Genomic DNA, 25,010 nt, shown 5'->3' on the forward strand with positions numbered 1-25,010 from the left:
ATATATATATATATATATATATATATATATATATATATATATATATGTATCTCCACACTTAATTGCAGCCTTCTTTAGGGGGGAGGGAGGGGAAAAACAAATAAAGTACAAAGTGCACAGCAAAAAACAAAACAAAACCAACAAGGAAGCAAAGAAAAGCTAGGTAGCTTTGAAAACAGTGTGTAGTATTTACTACATAGGTTTTTCTTAAAATGGAAATTTATTGTTTTATAGTGAATCCTCTCTTATGGTCTGCTATATAATGGCAATGTGTTTTTTTAAATTTTTTCATTTTGTATTTAAGTTTAAAATAAAAAAATTTACCAATGAAAAAGAAAGATAAAATATAAAAAAATTTCACCAGCTTCAAAATGTATTAATTACCAACTAGACACTATGAGAGGGTAGTTAAAAAGAGCAACAGCTTTCCTATAGCAGAAAGACAATATCTGGAGTCAAAATATCTGGATTCAAAGCCTGTCAACAATTTTGTGACTTTGGGCAAGTCACATAGCCTTTATAAATTAGTCTCCTTATCTCCAAAATAAATTTAACTATCTGTACTACCTACTAAGTAGGGTTGTCACAAGAATCAAAATTTGATAAAGTATATAAATGGCTTTGTAAACATAAAACACAATACAGATATCAGCTATTACATTATATTTGTTTTAATTTGTTTTTGGCTTAGATCTGTAGTTCATCTGTGTGCAGAACTCCCAGTGAGGAAATCTCCTTCTACTAATGGAGAAGGCACCTACTCTGCCACTTAAAGCTGCCTGGGGACAGTTAAGAAGTAGCACAGGGTGACCAGCTAACACATGTCCAAAGAAGCAATTGAAACCAGGTGTTTTTGATTCTGAAGTCAAATGCCTATCCATATGTCACAACTATCTCTCAATTAGTAAATTACAAAGATTAAAAGACATAGTCCTTATACTCATGGAGTTCAGTTCTAGTAGCAAAAAAGGCACAGATTCAAACAAATACAATATATTTTAACAAAAAGAAAACACAACTATACTATCATAAATAACCAATGAAATTCACTTAGCTCAAACTACCTTTTTTGGACATTCTGAGTCTCTCTTTTGTCACTTTAATTCATTATCTTGTTCCACAGTTATTTGTATCCAATTCTTATTTCTTCTACTAAATAAAGGGTATGAATCATATCTTGTATGTCTCTATGTACCATACAGCACCAAGCACAAGGCCCTGCGCATAGAAGATGCTAAATAAATATTTGTTGAATGAGTGAATTCAGGGGCTGGCATCCTTGGTTCAGCAGTTGCTATCCATCCCACTCTGATGATTTTATTCTTCCCTTTCATTTCCAGCTCTCTTGGGTATAGAGTGCTTTAATGTACTTTATGTGCAAAGGTACAGCGGGCATATCGACATGGACTTCCCTTAGATACACAGTGATTTTTAAAAGTCGCCGATGAAAACAGCACATCTTTTGACATCTCCTCAAATGCTGGCCTCTTCTCTCAAACCACCCTACTTATAGGGACAGATTAATCAGTATAGTCCTTGCTGACCCACCCAATATCTTCTCCTCCTTGGAAATTAACATCATCATACTTATCCTTTCTCTCCCAACTCTTGAACCTAATTGTAATGATAGATCTTTAGAATTCCATTCAAAATAAGGAATAACTTTCTATTATTTATGACCGTCCAAAAATGGGTAACCACAAGAAGTGGGTTCCCTGTCACATCAAGCAACAGGGGCTACCATTAGTGATGTTAAGGAGACAATGGAAAGAGTCAAACCTGACAATTAGAGTTTTTTTTAACAATACAATGGGTTTCCTTGTTAGGGAATAAGCTTTCTATCAAAAATCTGAACAAAACATAAGATTGTCACATTAAGAATATTCTAGTACTTTAAATGAAGACAAACTTATTTACCTATGGAAAATAATTCAGGGTGGGAGGCCTATACATCCATTCAAATTGACAAAGAAATGATAGGTTTCCAACTTTCAAATATTAGATTTTTCATTTATGAACTGCTATGCCAGAAGCACATATTGATTATTTAGTCTCAAATTCAAACTGGATACCCTGATTTCATAATTTGAAGGATGAGAAAAAGTTTGAAGCATCTTTGATTTAAATATATTCCATTTTATTTCAGTATTTAAGTTTGATTAATGAATTCTACTTTAAGCATCTGTGGGAGAAGGTACAGGCAGCTAGAGGACTTAAGTCAATTAAGGATAGCTTATGTAGGTGACTTGTAGGAGTCTGAACTAGTGAAATAGGTCAGAGGTTGAATTTTGGTTAGAAATTTGAAGAACTATCTCTAGACCCAGACATGCGCCCATATTCTATTTCCATGTTGTGAGAGAAGCAAAATCAAGGACAATAAATTAAGGAAGATTAAGAAGGAACAGGAGAATAGACTGAAAAGGTAAACTCAAAGATAAATTGAAGATAGTTGCCAAGAAAATGCAAAGAAAATAAAAGATAAATGGAAAAGAGGTAAACCAATGAATAGGAGGGATTAGTGAGTGGGACAAATTGATGAAACAGGCAGGAGATTGATGAGTTCAAGCCAAAAGAAGAGGTGGGCATGGCAGGGAAGTAGCTGAGGCTAAAGAAAAGTGGGTGAGATTATCAAGTTGTTAAGAGGTCATAATTGACCTCTTAAGGATTTTAACCAGGTATAGGGTTGAGATGTAAATACCCACAAATAATTTTTTTTTTAATAGCTGAAATCATAACTGCCAAATGACTGTTATGTGGTCCAAGTACAGCCTTATTTCTCTCTCAGACAAAAAAGGGCTCAAAGAACACCTCTCACAATCCCAAGTTGTTAGGAAGAATGAAGTATTCAAGAAGAAACAAGAGAGGTTTTAATGAGGGGGAAAAAAAGAATGTCAGGTGGGAGGAGGGAAGACAAAGCTTGACAGGAGAGTGGAAGGTGGAAATGGGTCACAAAGAGGAATAAAGTGGTATTTGGTTAAAACTTTAAAAAATATTTGAGGCTTTTCCTAAAGAGGAGGGAACTGGATGCTCTAAGGAGGAAGGTGCTTTCTTCCAAAGAATGATAAAGCAGAAGCTATCAGGCGGTGAAGTAGATAAATGGAGGGAATCAAGAAGACCTGAGTTCAAACCTCAGACACTTATTAGCTTTGTGACCGTAGGCATTTAACTGCTACCTGCCTCAGTTTTCTCAACTGTAAAATGGGGATAATAATGGTACCTACCTCTCAGGGTTGTTGGGAGGATAAAATAAGACAATATTTGTAAGATGCTTTGTAAAACTTAAAGCAATATATAAATGTTAGCTTTTTGTTATAGGTGTTCAGTTGTTTCAATTGTGTCTGATTCTTCACGACCCCATTTGGGGTTTTCTTGGCAAAGATACTGGAGTGGTTTGCAATTTCCTTCTCCAGCTCTATTAAGACATCTGCTGGAGCACACAGACAAAAACAAAGCAATCAATAACTTCTTGAATTACCTTAGTGATTATTTCATTCTTCAAAGATAGAAGAACCAATAAAGGAAAGTTTTATTCTGATCTGATTCTCAGTAATAGGGAGGAACTGGTGGTTGGGGTAGAAAAGATGGGTATCTTGGGGGAAAGTGACCACTTCTTCCAAGAATTTATGAAAGAGAAGCGGAAGAAATCTGGACACAGTCTAACACAAACCCTACATTTTAGTTGAGATTTTAGTTTCTAGAGGTAATATGACATGGAAACATATATTTTTCAAAAACCTCCTTTTAGTTCAACTGAAAATAGTTAAGAAATATTTCTCCAGCCTAAAATACTTTCCTAACATTAGAAAAGTATATAAAAAGGTTAAGAACAAAAGCTCAGGTCTAAGAAAATTGATTAAGCCTGGTAACTAAATTTAGGAGGAAAAAAATTGTATGTCTTTCAGTTAAGATCCCTGCTTTCCTCACTCCAAGAAGTATTTGACACTATGACCCACCCATGAGCAGTGCCCTCTTTTCCATTCAGGAACTACTTGTGCCCTTGGAATCCCTTTCCATTTATAAGGGATTAAGTTTTTCATCAATTTCAATCCTTCTAGTCAAGGAAGGAAGGAGAAGTTTTAGTATATTAAGTGACTACTGTTTTTTAGATGAAGATTTTACTTTACTTTGGTTAACCCTAAACTATACTTTAATATATTGTGACCTTTTTATTGAATCTTGAATTGCCTCAAATTGTTAGGTGGTACAGTGGATAGAGTGTCCAGCCTGGAGTCAGAAAGACTTATGTTTGTGAGTTCAAATCTGGACCCAGACACTTACCAGCTGTGTGACCTTGGTCAAGTCATTTAACGGTTTGCCTCAGTTTCCTCATCTGCAAAATGGGCTGGAAAAGGAAATGGCAAACCTCTCCAGTATCTTTGCCAAGAAAACCCCAAATGGGGTCATGAAGAATTGGACACAACTGAAAAAACAACAACAGAGAAATATCTGAGAGCATTGGGGGGGGGGGGATGGAACTGTCAATTTGGACATTCTGTAAAGTAGAAGTGCTTGATTTTAGATTAATGTTAAAATATTAAAAATTGTTTCTGGAAGAGTTGTGTCTAAAATGCGCAGTTTAGTATTCATTTTTTTTTCAACAGTAGGTTAGATCCCATGGACTAAAACATAAGAGGGGAAGTAAGTCCAGGAGGAATGGGAGATTTCCAAGAATGAAATCCTGAAGATAGAAGAGAAATAATTCCAATGATAAGGCAAAGTAAAATTTGTCTCAAGAGACTAGTGTGGATGCACCAACCAACTCAGATTTTTAAAAGAAATGTACAAAAGATGGGAACAAAGGCAGAGAACAGAGGATGAATATTAGAGTGTGGCACAGTCCAATTAAAAACAGCATATGGAATGCTAAAGCTTAGAATAAGCTGAAACTTGCAAGGGAAGCTAAGGAAACCACAAACATAGTTTTTGGTTTATTTTTGTTTTAGCTGTATTAAGAGAAAAAAGGATCAGAGAAAGGACAGGACCTTTGCTTAGAGAGGATAGGATAATGCTAACTAACAAAAGAGAGAGGAAAGAGAGGCTCAGTTCTTATTCTTTCTGTGTTTTCTCAGCCACGGAGAATGGCTCTTATACTGAAAAGACAAAACAGAAGTGACTGATCAGGAGGAGATACTTAAGATAATGCAAAAGAAAGAGAGTACTTAGTTGCACTTGATTAATTCAAATCATCCTGGAACAGCTAGATGGCACAGTGGATAGAGTACTGGGCCTGGAGTCAGGAAGACTCATCTGTTTGCCTCAGTTTCCTCATCTGTAAAATGAGCTGGAGAAAGAAATGGCAAAATCAGCACCTTTGCCAAGAAAACCCAATATGGGGTCAAGAAGAGCTGGACACGACTTAAAAACAACAACAACAAATTCAAATCACCTGGCCCAGTTAACTATAGTCAATTCTGCTATAATAATAACTCACAGTTACTCGAGTAACTCAGTAATTTACAGTAACTCATGAGCTGTTACAGCATTTCCCATACCCACTTTCACAAGCAAACTTCAGATCTTTTTTAAGGTAAAGTGCCATTTATTGTACATCTTCTGGTACAGTGGGAACTAAGGGTGGGGAGCGATGTTCTGCACTCCACCCCCACCCTACCTACACCAGTAACCAGAGCCAGCTTTGCAACCCTGGTTCAGTAAGAACCAAGGCTGCAGACATTGCCATTATTTAATTATAGTATTTTTGTATTTCTTAGCCATTTAACACGTATAAAACAATTTTATTGGGTTCTTATTTTTTTAATGTGTCACTGATGAAGTTTTTAAATGCTGTGACTCTAACCCCATTTACCAAAGAAACCCTATGGTTTTTACTTCAAGATTCTGAATAGTATGGTGATTTTTAGGAAGACATCTATCACCTATAGCAAAACTAACTAAAGCAGGACGAAAAGAAATGGCTGATGTGACAACTGAATCAGTCAGTGACACTTGGAAGATCATGGAAAATAAGAGAGATACCACAAGATTGGAGAAAGTCAAATGATGTTCTAATTTTCAAAAAGAGAAGATAACAGAATCCAAAAACTATAGGCCAGTGAACTTAATGGTTCGTTAAAAAAGATGGTTGGTTGGTATCTAGAAAGGAAAACAATGATTACAAAGAACCAGTGCAGCTTCATCAAGAACAGAAATACAAAATAATTTCCTTTTAGGAAACTAGTTAATGAAGAGAATGTTGTAGATCTAATTTACCTAGGCTTTAAGGAAGCATATGCAATCTCATGCTATTCTTGTGGAGAAGATGGATTAGATAAGAATAAAAGTATATGGATCCAGAATGACTGGAAGGCCAGACTCAAAGAGTAGTTATATTTCAGTGTCAACATGGCAGGAAGTATCTAGTGGAGTGCTTGCTTCTCTGTCACGTAATTATTTTTATCAGTGACTGAGGTAAAGACATAGTTCTTTTTAAAATCAAATTTGTAGATGATACAAAACTTTGCAAGATAGCTAGCTGACTGTAAGATCCAAAAGGAACTTGACAGATTAGAGTTTTGAGCTAAATATAATAAGATGAAATATAAATGAAGATGAAAGATAAATGGAATCTTACACTTGGGTTAAAAAAATTAACCTCACAAGGTAGAGGAGATATGAACAGATAGCAGTTCTTCTGAAAAAGATCTGAGGGACTTAATGGACTTAATATGACTCAGTAGCATGTAAACTGTGAGCTCCTTGAGAGCAAAGATTGGCTTTTGGTTTTTTCTTTCTTCTTTTTTTTTTTTTTGCCTTTATTTGTATCCTCAGTACTTAGCACAGTGCCTGCCACATAGTAGGTGTTGAATAAATACTGCTTGACTGATGTGGCAACCAAATAAAGTTATTATGATCTTTGGCCATATTAAGGGAGGCACAAAAGCTTCTAGGAATAGGGCAGTATTAGTCCCACTGTATTCTGTCCTTGCTAGACCTTATGTGAAAGACTGTGTTCAGTTGTGGAAACCATGTTTAAGAGAGATATTGATAAGGTGGAGAGTGTACAATGGAAGGCAACCAGGAAAATGAAGGACTTTGAGTTTATGCCATATAAAAATAGGTTGAAGGAAGCTGGCATATTTTGAATGAAGAAGAGAAGACTTGGAGGAAACTTGATATGTGTCTTTAAGTATAGAAAGGGCTATCGTGGGCAGGAAAGATTAGACTTGTTCTGTTTGGCCATAGCGGGCAGAACAAGGAACAGTAGGTAAAAGTTACAGAGAAGCCAGTTTAGGTTTAATGTCAGGAAAAACTTCCTCACAATTTGAGCTGTCCCAAGATGGAATAGGCTATCTTTCTCTCCTTGGAGATCTTCAAGCAAAGGCTGGATGACCACTTGTCAGATATGTTATAGTAAGGACCCCTTTTATATACAGGCTGGACTAGATGGCTGCTCAAGTCCCTTCATCTCTCAAATTCTGTGAAAATAAGATTCTGACAAATTTTGTTTGGAGAGCCATGGACAGTCTCTTTTCTTCAGCAAAGATTTAATTTTTATCAATCTGAGAGCATTGCCCACAAAGTATCATACTTAACCAAGATCTCATAATACATTATCTTAATTAATAAGATAAAAAATATTGATAGAAACTTTAAAAGTAATAAAATATATAATCAAAGTTTATTATAAAGGAAAAAATTAAACCAGTTACCTATTTCAGCCTCAGAGTTTTCTTCCTCTAAAGGTGTAAGGTAGTAAGTTTGAAAATCCTGGAGAAAGAAATTTAATGTTAGTGCTTTTGTCAGTCTATTTCTGCAAATAACATTCTAATTTATCTGGCAAGAGGATATTATCAGAACCTTCCATTTCACCTATCAAAAAAAATTTCATTTTGTTCTTTTTTTTTAGTGCATTTTTATGATTAATATGTCCCTCCCTCAAAATCCAAGAGCAAAAAAACAAACAAACCCCCCACAAACCCAGAATTAAAGCCTTAAATATTAGCTTTATCATCTGGCAAAACAAATTTCCACATTAACTATGTCCAAAAATGTATGTCTTTCCACATTTTAAGTTTGCCATCTCTCTATATGAAGGTGAATGGCATGTTTCATCCTCATTCTTTTGGATCTGGAACATCATTGTATGGATCAGAATTCTAAAGTTTTTCAAAGTTGATTTTTATATAACGTTATGTATAGATTATTCTCCTAGCTCTGCTTGCTTCTGTCTGCATCGGTTCATAGAAGTCATCCCAGTTTCCACTAAAATTGTCCATTTCATCATTTCTTATGGCACAATACATTCCATTCCATTCATACAACACAATTTGTTTAGCCATTCCTGGGAGTGCAGGAGGGGAGGAGTGAGGGAAAGAAAAAGAGGAAAGGAGAAGGAAGGAGACGGAGTGGGGGAGAGAGAAAAGGAAGGAAAAAAGAAAAGAGGAAGCATTTATTAAGCACCATCAATGTGCCAGGTGCTAAATGCTAAATGCATTTACATTTGCTAAATACTTTAAAAATATTACCTCATTTAATCCTCACAACCACCCTGGGAGAGAGGTGCTAGCTATTAGTATCTCCATTTTACAGATAGGAAACCGAGGTGAAGATAAGTGCCTTTTCCAGAGTCATACAATTAGTAAGTATCTGAGGCCAAATTTGAACTCAGATCTTCCTGACTCCGGGCCCAACACATGGGCAGTTGGGTAACTTTTTGGGCATAGTTCCAAATTGCTTTCCAGAACAGCTGGACCAGGGGCAGCTAGGTGGCGCAGTGGATAGAGCACCGGCCTTGGAGTCAGGACGACCTGAGTTCAAATCCAGCCTCAGACACATAATACTTACTAGCTGTGTGACCCTGGGCAAGCCACTTAACCCCACTGCCTAGCAAAAAAACAAAAAACAAAAAACCAAAAAAAAAACTAGAATAGCTGGACCAATTCCTAACTCTACCAATGGTACACACTAGTGTATCTGGTTTTCCACAGCCCCTGCAACATTTTCCACTTTCCTTTTTTGTCATCTTTGCCAGTTTGATAGTTGTAAAATGGAACTTTAAAGTTGCTCTAATTTTCATTTTTCTAATTATTAGTGATTTAGAGCATTTTTTCATTATGATTGTTGATAACTTAGATTTCTTTCCCTTGAAAACTGCCTGTTCATACCCCTTGACCATTCACTTATTGGAAATTGGCTCTTAATCTTATTTCCTTATATATTTTGGATATAAGACCTACATCAGAGAAACTTGTTGAAAAGATATTTTTTGCAAGATAACTATTTACCTTCTAAATTGTACTGTTAGATTTATTCATCCAGAGTAATCAAAATTGTCTCTTTCATCTTGTGATGCTCCTGTCATTTGTTCAGTCATTAACTCTTCCCGTGTCCATAGATTCAAAAGGTTAATTTCTTTGCTCATCTAGTTTGTTTGTGATGTGACTTTTTATATCTAGGCTACATATACATTTGAAGCTTATTTTGGTGTATGGTGTGAAGTGTTCTAAACCTAACTTCCTGCCACATTACTGTTTAGTTTTCTCAGTAATTTTTGTCAAATAATCAGTTCTTCCCTCAGTAACTGGAATCATTGGGTTTATCAAACACTGTGCTTCTTTGTTTGTTTACTTCTATATGCTGGATACATAACGTATGCCACAAATCAATTTTTCTATTTCTTACCCAGAAACAAATTGTTTTGTAGATTGCAGCTTTATAGCAGAGTTTGAGATATGGTACTGCATATGAGATATGGTACTTGCCTTCCCACTTTTTTATTAATTCCCTTAACATTTTGATCCTCCAGATAAATTCTTTATTATGTTTTACAGCTCTACAAAGTGATCCTGTAGTATGATTGGCAAGGCTTTGAATAACTAAATTAAGCAGAAATTCCACTTCTATTATATTGGCTTAACCTATCCATGAATAATGAATGTTTCTCCAATTGCTGAGTCTATCTTTATTTCTGCAAAGAGTTGGATTCATAGAGTTTTGGGGTAAATCTTGGTAGATATAATTCTAAATATTTTATAGTTTCACTAGTTATTTTCAATTGTATTTTTCTTTCTAGTTCTTCCCATAGAATTTTGTTGGTTATATATACAGGAATATTGATGATTTATTTATGTGGTTTTATCAGCATACTTTGCTCATGTTATTATTTCAGTTAATTTTAGAGAACTTTTGGGTTCCTTTAGCATGCCATCATTATCATCAACAAAAAGCAATAATTTTGCCTATGCTTATTCCTTTAATTCCTTTTTTTTTTAAAAATTGTTACAGCTAGCATTTCTAGCACCACGTTAAAGAGTAGTAGAGATAATGGGCATCCTTGTTCTACCCTTGATCTTACTAGAAAGGCCTGTAACTTTTCTTCATTACTTATAATGTTTGCTCTTGGATTGAGATACAAATTATTCACTATATTAATGAAAGGTCCATTTATTTCTGTGATTTCTAGAGTTTTTAATAGAAAGAAGTGTTGAATTTTGTAAAAAGCTTTTACAGCATATATTGATATAATCACGTGGTTTGTATTTTTTATATTTTAACATAGTTTATTATATTTCTAGCATTCCCTATGTTGAACCAAATCTTTATTTCTGGTGAAATTCCAACCTGGTCATAATGTATGTATTTTATTGTAACTTGCTTGCTAATGTTTTATTTGAAATATCTGCATCAATGTTCACTAGGCACATTGGTCTATAGCTTTTTTTCTCAGCTTTGTCTCTCCATGGTTTAGGTATCAGGACAATATTTGTAGAAAGAAATGAGAAGGGTGCCTTCTTTTGTTATTATTTTAAACCACTTATGTAGTATTGGAATTAACTGTACTTTGAAAGTTTGATAGAATTCACTTATAAATTCATCTAGTGCTTGAGTTTTTTTTTAATCTTTGAGAGTTTTTATGTCTTATTCAATTTCTCTTTCTAACAGTGGGCTAGTTTAATTATTCTTTTGTTAATCTAGGTATTTTATAGTTTTCTAAGTATCCATCCATTTCTTCTAAGTTGCATATAATTGGGGAAAATGCTTTCTGAAAATTTCCCTCATTTCCTCTATAATTGTAAGTTCTTTTTTATTTCATTTTTGATAGGAACAATTTAGTTTTCTTTCATTTTAAAATCAGGTTAGCTAATTGTTTATCTATACTATTAATTTTTATTAAAACAGCTACTAGTTTTATTTATCAATTCAGTGGTCTTTTTTTTTGCTTTCAATTGTATTAATCTCTACTTTTCAAAATTTCTACTTTATTATTTAGTTTGGGATTTTCAATTTGTAACTTGAGTTTTTTAAATTGCACATCCAATTGATTGATTTGTTCCTTCTGTTTTGTTGATGAATACTCAAGAGATTTAAACTTTCCTCTTAGAATTGCTTTAGCTGTATCCTATAAGTTTTCGTATATATTCTCATTACCGTCATTTTCTTTGTTGAAATGTTCTATTGTTTATGTAATTTGTTCTTGCCCCACTAATTCTTCAGAATTATGTTGTTTAATCTCTAATTGTTTTTAAGATCTTTAAGGGACCTTAATTAAACATAATTTTTGTTGCACTGCAATCAGTAAATGCTGAAGAAGGAAATGACAAACCACTCCAGTATCTCTGTCAAGAAAACCCCAAATGGTGTCACAAAGAGTCAGAAATGATTGAAAAACAACTGAACAACAAAATCAGCAAATAATTTGTTTAGTATTTAAACTTTTCTACATTTTTATTGTGTGAGGTCTTTATGTTTCAGCACATGGTAATTTTTGTAAAGGTACCATATATATGAATAGTATATAAGTTCCTTCCTGTTACCATTCAATAATAGCCAGAGATGTATCCTCTTTACTTTTTCTGAAGTTCTATTCAATCTCTTAATTTCATTCTTATCGAGCTTTTGGTTAGATTTCTCTAGGTCTGAAAGGGGTATGTAAGTTCCTCTATTATTATAGTTTTACTGTCTATGTCTCCTTCCAGTATAATTAGTTTTTCCTTTAAGTATTTAGATGTTTTGTTATTTAGTGCATATATATTAAATAATGACAGATTCATTATTTATGGTACCTTTAAGCATAATATAATTTTCATGCTTATCTCTTTTTATTTTATTATTGTAGCCTTATATGAAATCATGATTGCTATCTGATTTTTTTAGTTCAGCTAAAGCATAAAAGATTTTAACTATGTGAATTTTGGTTTCAAGTGTTTCTTGCAAGCAACATATTGTTAAATTTTGCTTTCTATTTTCATGTTGCTATTCTTTTCCATCTTATGGGTGAATTCATTTCAGTCACATCCACAGTTATGACTGTTAATTGTGTTCTTTCCCTCCATCCCTTCCTCTTGTAATTTTCCATTTTTGCTCCCACAACCCTCTTTTACACATAAGAATGGGGTAGAAGAGAGGGAATCTGCCTAACATTTGTGATATTATAATGAAACATCCTGTTTCCTCTGTTGTAGTTTTTTTGTCTTTACCCCAACCCTGATTCCATATTTTTACCTATTTTTCTTTTCCTTTTAATTCTCCCTTCACATTCCTCCCTCCAACATTTGAGTTTATTTTACTTATGACTATTCCATTAACTATTCTGTTCTCCTTAAACCCTTTTCTACCCTTTCTTTATTCTTTTCTATATGCCTTTTGAGTAATGTATTTCTGTACCAAAAAGTGTGTGTGGGTCTGTAATTATGTTCAATCTTTCTTTATTCAGTTCAGATGAAAGTGAGATTCAAGGGATGCTAGTTCCCCCCATCTCTATCTCTATGACTATACATTCTTCATTTTATACCTCCCTAGTATGGGCACTTCTTTCCTCCCTAGCTTTTCTATTTTGTATCTCATTTAATTTCCTCCAGGTACTGCTGAAGTCCCTGTCACCAGGACATTTTCTTCTCTGAGGCTTTACCTAAACTTGCTGCTATTTTCTTTGGAGTTTACTTCATGGGCATCTCTCCAACCAAGGTATTCCTCACAGTGTTCAGAGCTTTCCTTGGATTGCTCATGGTGGGGATGACAGTGTTGGGGGGTCAAGGTACACTGCCCTTGGGTCAGGCCACTGTCTGGTCCTGAGTACAGTGGGTCAGATTAGCCCTCCTTTAAAGGCCTCTGGGGCTGTTTGAGTGTGAGTTTGAGTTTGGTTACAGGGTTTTAGGACTCTATCTGCTGTAGTTTTTGCCTGAGCTCCTTCCTTTTGCTGCTGGGCTCAGAGGATACTCGTGGCCTGGGTTCCCACCACAGGCTTCAGAGACTGTTGGGCCTGGATTTTGCCTAAGGCCTTTCTGTTTATCATAGCTTGGCTAAGGCCACAGGTACCATGTTGGACCTTGCCTAGAAAACCCTGACAGCTGCTGTCTTCTGGGATGTGTTAAGACTGAGCTGGCCTCAGGCTCTCACAGTTCAGGATGATGCACAGGATTCTCCCTAGAAGCTGCTCTTGAACTAGGCTCAGGCAGCCAGGCAGGGGCTTAGGGAAGGCTTAGAATTGGGGCATCCTTTGGGATTTGTTCTGCAAAGTTTGAATTCAGTCAAAGGGCTGCACTTGAGGACCCAGAGGGCCACATGTGGTCTCGAGGCTGCAGGTTCCCCCACCCCTGGTAGATGCTGTATGGCTCAAGCAAGGAATGCCAGAACTGCCCCCAAAGACTCCAAGGATATCTGCTTTTTTATTCTTGACTTGCCCCAGTTTATCTATTCCAGAATTGTGGTCATTTCTATGCTATTAATATTACTAGTAAAGAATTAATACAATCTAATTAAAATAGCTTTTCTGTGAGTACTTCCCATATTCCACAAAATGGAACCTCTGTGATTGCTAATGATCAATTAAAATCAATCTCTGAATGCCTAGATGATAACACATGTTGGGAAACTATTTTGTTTGCTTTCAAGTTACCTTATTTTAAGGCTGTCTACTTCACTAGGTCAATAATACATAATGCAATCTGCTCTTGGAAAAGGTGAATTCTCCCACCTGCTAGGTTGTTTTAATTTAGGCCTGAAACAAGACTTAACTTTGAAGAGATATACTGAATTGCTCACCTGATTATACTGTTTAAAAACAATAGCCTTAAGAGAATCCAGATATAGGCTTCGGAGTTCCATTTGTCGGATCTTATGGTAATTGCCAGCAGTCATCAGTGCCTTGAGAAGAAAATGAGCAAAACTATTATGATTACTGTCCCACTGTGCTTACAATTTGCCAAAGTAAATATGAAAGATTTTAAATAATCAATGTTTTCCACTAAAAAATGGAAAACTTTGGAAAAATGTAACCTAAAATGAATGGCTTCTGAATGATTTCTATAACTAATTATGGGTATATAACTTGCCTAAAATCTATAGAATATGTTATAGTGTTCTTTAATATAAAAAAAAAACAAACAAACAGGATGGAGGGGCAAGAGAGAGGAAAAGGAAGGGTGCATAGTTTGGTATACTGGAGAAAGAAATCAGGAGTCAGAAAACCTGAGTTCAAGTTTGGACCGTAATGATTACTAGTTATGTGACCATGGGCAAGTCACCTAAACTTTATGAGTATTTATTTCATCCTGTACAAATAATAATATTTATACTACCTACCTCATAGGGTTTGTCTGAAAAGCATTTTACAAATCTTAAAGGTTACAGAAATGTAAACCACTGATTACAAGGTTAATATTTGAAAATAACTAATAAACATTCTTGTAGGACATCAACTGCCTCAAGCAGAACAAACAAGTCTGACATTTGCAATAGTAATTTGTTTTATGTTATCAGAATTAAGAAAGTGTCCATTTGTAAGCTACTGTAAAATAACCCTCTCACCCCCAATTTGGAGAGGATGAAATTAGAAAACTATAGTAGAAATAACAATGTAAGTTCAAATAATCAGCATTTAAATGGCAAAAATCATTGAGATCCCATAACAAAGTGAATTCAACAATAATTGCGATCCTTGCTAAAACAATGCCATGCAAAGTCATGAGCAAAACAGAGATTATAGTACTTGAACTGCTTATTTCTAGTTAAAAATCTGAAGGGAGAATCTCATGCTTATGATCACAATGCAGTATAACTATAAAGTCTCACTGAAGTATAACCTGAAATGGTAGAGCACAGGTGCTGGGAAGCAGCAGCTGACAAGATAGTCTGGTACAGTCAGACTTAGAGAGGCTTCTGGGAGACAGAACAGGTGCTGAACAGTGGTTGTGCCACAATTACCACTTGTTTGCAGCGAAAAAGAATCATTGGTTTCTCCAGCCACATGTCCAGTTGGTATCACAGACCCTCAAGGAATGATGATGCAAATGTTTAGCTTGGCAAAACAGTCCTTACCTGCCAGAGCTCTGGAATGTACTTCTTAATCTGGCAGTGAGAGATGAAGACAAAAGGAGTTTGGGAATGATACACCACATAGGTAGTTTTGTACTGGTTTGGTTTCATGTAAGGTGTTCCCCAGGCAATTCGAATCCATACTGCATCATCCTCACTGTCTCTGAAGCTGATATGCACCTTATTAAACAAAATTAAAATTATGTTTTATTAAATATAATACAATTGGTTACAATTGCATTTTCTATAAAGCTAAAAGCTTTATAAAGCTTTTGGACACACTAGAATTCAGTGTGTTATTTTCTCCTCTTTCCCAAGGATATCATCTTGACTACCACGAGTCATCCCATAGTGTTTGGGGAATCTTTGGAAACAATGTGATGATGATGATGATGATGATGATGATGATGATGATGATGATAACTATAGACAACTCTTTTTAAACATTTACCCAGAACAGGGGTTCTTAACCTTTTGTGTGATGGGGGAAAGGAAGGGAATAAGCATTTATTAAGTGCCTACTACATGCCAGGAACCATGCTAAGGGCTTTACAAATATTATACTGTTTGGTCCTCACAACAACCCTTTGAGGTAGGTGCTTATCCCCATTTTACAGATGAGCATACAAAGATTTGAATGACTTGCCTAGGGCCACACAGCTAATAAGTGTCTGAGAATGGATTTAAACTCAGGTCTTCCTGATTCCAAGGCCAGTGATCTATCCTCTGAGCCATCTAGCTGCCTCTAATGGCCCACTTTGGCAATCTGGTGAAGCTTATGGACCGCTTCAGAGAATTTTTTTTTAAATAATAGTTGAAAGATATATTTTTTTTTCCCATCCAAGTTCAAGAACTCCCTGAAATCTATCCACAGATTTCCCCCTGCTACCGCCCACCTCCAGCAAGGGGACACTGGGATAAGAATCTGTGGTCTATAAAGTCTTTAATGAGGAAAATACCCAAGGTATCAATTACATACAGGGCACCAGAATGGAATTTTCCTTTGATCATAGATTTAGAGATGGAAAGGACCTTAGAGATCAATCAATCAAATAAGCATTTGCTACATACCTACTACATGCCAGGCACTAGGGATAAAAATATGAAAGTATGAGGGCTTTGCCTTCAATGAACTTAATTCTTTTTGGGGGGGGGGATTTTTATTTATTTTTTAATTTTTTATTAATTTATTTTGAATTATCAACAATCACTTCCATAAGCTTAAATTTTTCTCCCCCTCCTTCCCCTCCTCCCCCCCAAGATGGTGCACAATCTGATATAGGCTATACATATATATTCCTATTAAACATATTTTCACATTAGTGATGTTGTAGGTAAGAATTAGAACCAATAGGAGGAACCGCCAGAAAGAGGAAACAAAACACAACAGAAGAAAAAAAATAGCAAATAGTATGCTTCGATCTGCATTCAAACTCTATAGTTCTTTCTTTGGATGTGGATAGCATTTTCCATCATGAGGCCTTTGGAGATGTCTTAGAGGAACTTAATTCTTCTAGGGAGACAAAGCATGTTCACAGAGAAGGATATACAGGATTTACAAACTGATGGAGGCAAGGGCACAACAAATGGGAGAAAAACAGCAAAGGCCTTTAGAAGGAAGTAGTACTCAATATGAGCCGAGAAGTAGGGGTTCCAAGAGGCAGAGATGAGGAGGGAGAGCATTCCAGGTATAGGGGACAGTGTGCGAAAATGGACAGAGACAGGAAATATAATGTCATTTCTGTAAAAGAGCAAATGCAGTTTGGCTGAAATGTGACATGTATGAAGGGGAGTAATGTGTAATAAGACTAGAGATATAGGCTCGAGCCAGACTATGAAGGGACTTAAATGCCAAACACCATGGTTTGTCATAAGGTCCATGGGGAGCCACTGAAGCTTTCTGAACAGGGGAATGACATGGTCAGACTTGTACATTAGAAATATCAATTTGGCAAACACAAGGAAGACAGAAAGAAGCAGAGTGTCCTCTATCTGGATGCAGGAGAGACCATTTAGAAGGCTCTTTTAGTAGTCTAGGTGAGAAGAAATTAGAGCTTCGATTAGAATGGTTATGGTGTGAATAAAAGAGAAAGGGACAAATTTGAAAGGTGTCGAGAAGGACAAAACTGGGAAACTGATTAGATATGAAGAGTGAGTGAATTAATGAAAACCATTTATTAAGCACTTACTGGATTGTCAGGCACCAATGCTAAGTGCCAGGGATATATATACAAGCAAGCAAGACAGTCCCTGCCCCCAAGTAACATATTCTAAAACAGGAATATAACATATATAAATGGTGGTCAGGGAAAAATGTTTTTGACAGGGAAATTAGAGGGAATGATCATTGGAGTCACAGGACAATTCAATGACACTGTAGTGTTCACGTGATTACGGTGCTCAGACCTAGGGAATGGTACTGATCTAATAACTGTTCTGAGAGCTAGAAGAATGGTAGGTTTTGAACCAGGATGACTAGAGGGATGCTGGTGTGCTCCCCCTCCCCCAAGAACAGAAACAGGGAAGTTAGGAAGTTTAAAGGGAAAGGAAATAAATTGGGACATGTTGATTTTGACATGCCTATGAGATACCCAAGTAGAAATGTCAAGTAAGCAGGAGATGCAGAAATGGAGTTCAAGAAAGAGATGAGTGTTGGAGTGTTAAGGTTTGGGAGTCATTTCTGTATAGTGATAGTTGAATACATAGGAGTTGATGAGATCATCAAAGAGGGAATATTGAGAAAAAGAAGGGTCCAAGATGGAGCTCAGGGATTCACCAAGACAAAGGAGGTCAGACACAGATGATAATCTAGTCCAACCCTCTCCTTTTTCAGATGAAGAAACTAAGTCCCAGATTTCACATTACACTACCTTCAAATCAAACTGGCTTAACTGCTATTTCCTGAAGGCATTACATATTTCCTGCATTCATGTTCTTGTATAAGCTGTAACAGATGCCTGAAATGCTTTCTCTCTTCACCCTGTCTTAAAGAATACTTATCTTCATTTAAGATTCAATTCTTATGCCAATTCCTATGGGAAGCCTTTTGTGATCCATAGTTATTAGAGCTCTCTTCTTCCTCAAATTATCTGTTTACCTATTTGTATCCCCCCAGTAGAATATAAGCTTCTTGAGAGCTGGGCCTATTTTTCATTTTTGTCTTTGTGCCCTCACTATGAATTCTTCTAGAGACATGAAGTATGTTCACAGAGAAGGACACACAGGATTTACCAACTGATGGAGGCAAGGGTACAACTGGGACAGAAACAGCAAAGGCCTCTAGAAGGAAGTGGTACTCAATATGAGACTTGAGGAGAAGTAGGTTGCTTACGGCGCTTTCTTACGGTGCTTACAGTCAATTCTTAATAAATTCTTGTTAAATTGAATTGCCTAAGGTTACAGAAATAGTTTAATATAACAAGGCAAGGATTTGAACCTAGGTTCTTCAACTTCAAATTTGATGCCTTTTTCACTGAACTAAGTAGACTTGTCCTAAAACATCAGAGTTACAAGATCATAGAATCTGAAGCTGGGACATTAGAGGACATCTAATCCAACCTCCTCCATTTACAAATGGCGAAACTGAGGCCTAGAGAGGTAACTGGGACTTGTCCATGATCCTACAGAGAGTGTCAAGGTTGGAATTTAAACTCAGTTCTACTGACTTCAGAGCCAAACCACCCTGCCACCTCCCATTGCTCAAGAGTTCGAAGTATAAATTGTAGTAGTATTTTAAGAGCAAATGGCTTTTCAATGAGGTCTTTTTGGTAATTCAATAATTAATCCCCAATCTGACTTCATAAAAAATAGTGTCAAAGCAAGGTTTCTGTGTAGTAATAGAAATGTACTACCTCTATCTATACTTTAAGCCATTCTCTGATCCTCTAGAATTACTAATTTTACAGAAATAACACAAATAGCCACTAATTTTCTGCTTCAAAAAGTCCATTTAGAACTAAAGGAAATTCTGTTGTTTTTGTTTTATGGGAGAATTTGAACAAAGTTTAATATATAGCTGGGCATGGCGATCCACACTACAATCCCTGCTGGCTGGCCTTAGGTTAACTAGCTAGCATTTACATAGAACTTTAAGGTTTTCAAAGTGCTTTACAAACATTATCTCATCTTACCCTTCGACAACCCTGAAAAGCAGGTGCTATTATTATTCCCATTTTACAGAAGAGGAAGCTGAGGCAAAGAGAGGTTAAGTGACTTGTCCAGAGTCACCCAGCTATTAAGTGTCTGAGGACAGAGTTGAATCTAGGTCTTCCTGACTCCAGGCCCAGCATTCTATCCACCAAACCAGCAAGATGCTGAGCTGAGGCTGGTGGAATCCTCAGGTTTGGGAGTTACGTCTAAAGCCAATAAATCTGGCATTAAATGGCAAATCTCCAGGACTGGGGACCACTGCCTAAGGAGGAATGGAGTGACCCAGGTTGGAATCAACAGGTCAGAAAACTGACCATCACAGGTGGGGTCAGGCTGCATTGCCATCCTGGGTGAGATAGCGAGGCCCAGTCTCAAAAAAAATTTTTTTGATAGGTTTACCATAGATTACCACTTCCTCTGAATGAGTCAGTTTCTACTCTGAACTCTTACAGAAGGAAAGAAAAACCCAAGACAAGAATATTTTCAACAGTAAGACAAGTTTGGGGCATCTAGTTTTGAGTTTTAAGGCGGCAAGGTGGCATAGCAGATAGAAAACTGGAACTGGAGTCAGGACTGAATTTAAATCCTACCTGAGACACTTCCTTAGTTGTGTGACACTGGGCAAGTCCCTGACCTCTCTCAGGCTGCTTATTAATGTTGCTGTCGTTGTTGTAGTTATTGTTCAGTCTTTTAAGTCATGTCTAACCCTCTGTGACCCCATTTGGGATTTTCTTTTTTTTCTTTCGGTCAGGCAGTCGGGGTTAAGTGACTTGCCCAACGTCACACAGCTAGTACGTGTCAAGTGTTTGGTCTGAGGCCGGACTTGAACTCAGGTCCGACTGACTTCAGGGCCAGTGCTCTATCCACTGCGCCATCTAGCTGCCCCCCCTCTCCCCCATTTGGGATTTTCTTGGCAAAGATACTGGAATGGTTTGCCATTTCCTTCTCCAACTCATTTTTACAGATGAGGAAACTGAGGCAAACAAGATTAAGTGACTTGTCTAGGTTTACACAGCTAATAAGTATCAGACCACATTTCAACTCAGGAAGATGAGTCTTCCTGATGGGGCCACTTAGCTGCTGGTAGGGAGGGGAAAAGGAGGTGGGAGGGTAGGGGCTTCTTGGATGGTGGCTGTGAAAAACAGGAGTCCATAGTAACACAGGCAATATGCAGGCTGCCCAACAACTAAATGCTGTTTTACACTTAAATAGTGAGTATTCTTTTCAAGGAGAGGTTGGGCTAGATGGCTACTGAAGTCTTTTCTAATGCTCAAGTTCTATGAAATTCTGAAATTTAACACTAGATGATTGTAGTTTTGAGCTGAGTTTTTCTCTGTAGGCAATCTGTGGAATAAATCAATTATTAATATGCCTTCTGTTTTCAAAACTTCTAAACTATTTTCTTCTACTTAAAAATATAGATGTGAAAGAAAATTTGGCCTACAGTATGGTTTCTGGGCTATTAAATTTAATACTATTTTCTATGATACTTATGATCCTTAAATCATTTCTGCACATCCTGCCTTCAAGGTCAGTTTGGCCAATATAGAATTCACATGCTCTTTTAATGTCGTTCAACTCTTCATTCTCACCCTGCCCCATAACCAATCTGTTGTGAAGGCCTGTTAATTTTACCTTCATAACATTTTGTATGTAGATCCCCTTTTATCCTCTGACAGTGCCAGTACCCTGATGTAAGCCATCACCTCATGCCTAGACTATTGCAATAGTCTGATGATTGTTCTCCCTACCACAAGTCTCTCCCTCCTCCAGTAAATTCTCTACTCAGTTGTCAAAGTGATTTTCCTTAAATGTAGGTCTGACCATTCCAACCCCCTGTATCTCACTCCACAGGCTCCCTATAGCATCTTCGGGATCATATAAAATCCTCTCTCTGCTTTTTGAAGACTTTCATTAACCTTCTTGCCCAACTGTCACTTCTCATATTATACTCACCAAGTCCCACATATTTTGATCTAGTGACACTGTTCCTGCTGTTCCTTGGACAAGGCACTCCATCTCCTGATTCTGGGCATTTTCACTGGCTATCCCTCATGCCTGGAATTCTCTCCCTCCTCATCTCTGCCTCCTGGCTTCCCTGAAGACCCAGATAAAATCCCATCTTCTACAAGAATGAATAAGTATTATACTTTAAATGAAAGTGAACCAAAAATACCCAGTTGGGAAGCGGAAGCTTTAGTTTTAATTTCATTACTTGACTCCCATTCCTGTTTGTATCTCAATTCATGTTCTCAGAGAACAGTGTTAGATTAAAAGCTCCCTGAGGGCAGGGACTGTCTTTTGCCTCATTTTATATCGCTAGTGCTTGACACAGAACCTGGCACATAGTAGTACCTAATAACATTTACTGAATTAAAAAGCTGTTAGTATTCTATCCTCATCAGCTTCAATGCCACATAGAACAAAAGGTATAATCTCTTTCTAATCAATGCTGGATGTTTACTCACCAAAGCCACATTTTCTATAAGTTGTGTGCTTCATCTTCCGAACTATGGATTATCAAGAGGTGGCATCACATAATGGATATAGTTCTATATTTGAAGTCAAGAAGACCTGAGTTTAAAGCCTGCCTCTTACACTTACTAATTGTATAATAATTGGGCAAGTTACTAAAGCTCTCTGATACTCAATTTCATCTGTAAAATGAAGCTTATTAATAGCACCTGACTCACAGGAATATAGTGAGGATCAATGAGATTATGCAAAAAAAAGCAACTACTGTTTATATCCCTCATAGTACTTAGTATAGGACCTTAGATACACAAAGTGCTCATTAATATTTGTTGAGTAAGTGAAACTAAATGTGGAAAATTAGTAGCCCCTACATATTTATAGGTGCTTTTCTTAAAGATGACAATTGTTATCTTTAAGTTGACAGATTAGTATTCTGAAACTTATAACTTTGAAAAGTTTTAGTTTCCTTATTCTTCTATAGCAAAAGTTATTTTTTACTTAGACAACTGTGACAAAAAGAACAGAATATGGACTTAAAATACTTTTACTCGAGAAATACCATCAGCATATATGTGTGCATGTATATGTGCACATACACATTCAACATTTTAAACATACTGCATAATCTGTTGCAGAAACACTTTTTACAAACTAGGTACATAAACATTTCACATAATAGATACGGAGTTGCAGAGGTACAGGCAGCTGACTAATTCACCAAACAAGCAGAAATTTTTTCATTCATTTGGACATACTTGTACTGCTGACCAATGTACCCTCTTTTTTTTTTTTTAAAGCTATAAGGAGATGACCATGCTTTACAGTGTAATGGAGCAGTGTATTACATCAGGAGTCTGTTCTCTGCCACTCACTTGCTATGTGACTTTGGGCAAATCATTTATCTTCTCTGAGCCTCAGTTTCCTCATAAGTGAAATGGAGAAAATAACAACTGGTTCAGCCTTCCTTAGATGGCTACTATAGGGATCAAAGTAAGATAATGTATACAAATGGAAGATTAAGCATTAATAAGCAGTTTTAAAATTTAGTGCTGGAATCAACTAAAAGATCTGCAAGTTAATCTGCTACATTTAATGATGTATAATCATTTTTATGGTATCTTCTAGGCATAAATAGCAAGCAATTCACATAAATGGCTGTAATCAGCAGTATCACCTTTACACAGCTAAACCAATTTTAACTTTTTTACTTCTTTGTAGATTCTCTTTTATAATGAGCTCAATAAATTTTTTCTCTAAAACATGTAAAGTTACCCAAATCATAAACACATAGAGTAAAAAACAAAGGTCCTGGATCTAATTCCTAAAAGTCATTATTTCTTGTGCCTCAAAACTCCAGGCTAGGAGGCTAAGGATGTTCTACTTAAGGATGGTGACACAATTATCAACTTTTAAGGGTAGGTCCAAGCCAGAGGTAATAAAATGGGAGAGGGCACAATAAGATCTGGCACTAGCTCCCTGATGTCTAATATGAGTAGGGCACAAGAAGGGTTAGTGAATAAGAGTTCTAGGTTCAGGGACAGCCTCTGAAAGCTGGGGACAGGCTTTCAGCAGCTATAGTAGGGCACACTTTTCTCCATGGGAACATAGGAGTATCTTTAGTAGGTGATCATGTCATATCCAAATTCCCTATTACACCACTCTATCACAGTCATCTTACACTTAGGGGTCACTTAATAAATATTTCTTGGATTGTTGAACTAACTGGTTACCTTAGAGGAAGAAACCAGAGATTATCCCTTCTAACTTCTTCCCCACCCATCCCCTCAAATCATCTAAAAAAGAAAAGTGGTTTATTTCCAGAGTCAGCTTTAAAAGCAGTGTTAGTTTGATTTCAGGGCAATAGGAAGGCTTTCTCATTCCCTACAATTGCCTACAAGTTACTAGCCTAAAATTTTTTTCATAGGAGAAAAGTTAAAGATTTAATTAAATGACAAATCCATTGTAAACTCAAGAAATGAAGCACAATAAGCAAACCCCATTCACACTAAAGTATGATATATTAGGCAAGTTTAAAGGCCTGACGCCAAATTCCTTTCTGCTTTGACTAGAGGAGGATCTTTAGAAAACAGAAGAGTATCCCAGACAGAGTTGAAAGACCTCAGTTTTAATCCTGCTACTACCAGCTGAGGCAGCTAGGTGGCGACATGGTCAGGAAGACCAGACTTGTGAGGATCAAATGAGATCATGTTGTAAAGAGCTTACCAAGTACCTGGCACACAGCCAACACTTAATAAATACTTGTTCCCTTCCTTTCCCTCTCTCTCCCACTTTATCTTTGCTCAACCACTGATTCTGAGTACCTCTGGGCCTCAGTTTTTTCACATCCGAAATGAGTGGACTGTACTAGATAATCTGACTCAGAGTGTCTAAAAGGAACATGACCAAGAAAGGACAAGGACATGGAAATGGGAAGCCAGAGGACAGGGAAGATTAATTTTGTCTAGACTCCAAGAGACCACTATCACTTTATCTTCTTCATCACATCATCATTCTTCACAACCATCAAATCTACCTTTAACCAAGAATGGACTGAAAAAGACTGTGTAGACAGATATCTTTGTTAAGTAAAGATTTCAGCTGGAGCACAGCTACTGGGTTACTTTTCTTTTTGAGAACTAGAAGATCAAGTAGTCACTTGTGTTCAATTTAATAAGAGACTCTCTGGAAACATCCAATCAGAGTTACTAACAATATGGACAGGGTGTCTGTACAACTCTTTAATGCCCGTGAGGACATTTATAAAGGAGAAATCTGTTGTTTGGCTTCCCCACCTCTAATCAAGGAAGAGTAACCACCTTAATTCCTTCAGTTCTTGATATATTCATAACAGGCTTTTTGAAACAAGAGTAGGTGTTTAAAAAGAATGGTCAAAGTGTTTTAGAAATATATCTGAACAAATTTGGTTATGACATATATGGGTCAAAGTTTCTTAAAAAGGGAAGGAAAAATATTTTTCTTCACACAGTAGAAAACAGATTAAAAAAAAGAAGATATCTGGAGCTACCTGAGATTATGATAACTAATGTGTGTAAAGACAGCAGATGATTCTAAAGGGGCTATGAAGAAAGGAGAAACAATCATGACATGGATTACAAGTGGAAGATAACTAAAGA

At 36.5% G+C, this 25,010-nt stretch overlaps 1 protein-coding gene across 2 annotated transcripts in view; it reads right to left on the minus strand.

Moving 5' to 3' along the window:
• The window catches only part of CENPN (centromere protein N), a 43,407-nt gene that overhangs the window by 7,555 nt on the left and 10,842 nt on the right, over positions 1-25,010 (minus strand). Inside the window, exons 6-8 of one of the 2 annotated variants that reach the window (XM_027850385.1) lie at positions 15,256-15,432; positions 13,981-14,082; positions 7,650-7,707 (exon numbers count right to left, since the gene is read on the minus strand). In XM_027850385.1, coding sequence (XP_027706186.1) covers positions 7,650-7,707; positions 13,981-14,082; positions 15,256-15,432 — 337 coding nt within the window. The remainder of the gene's footprint in view (positions 1-7,649; positions 7,708-13,980; positions 14,083-15,255; positions 15,433-25,010) is intronic. The other variant, XM_027850386.1, reaches the window with a different exon arrangement.

The sequence above is a fragment of the Vombatus ursinus genome, unplaced genomic scaffold, assembly GCF_900497805.2.
Source record: "Vombatus ursinus unplaced genomic scaffold, bare-nosed wombat genome assembly UNPS02009062.1, whole genome shotgun sequence".
In the NCBI taxonomy this organism is placed as follows: domain Eukaryota; kingdom Metazoa; phylum Chordata; class Mammalia; order Diprotodontia; family Vombatidae; genus Vombatus; species Vombatus ursinus.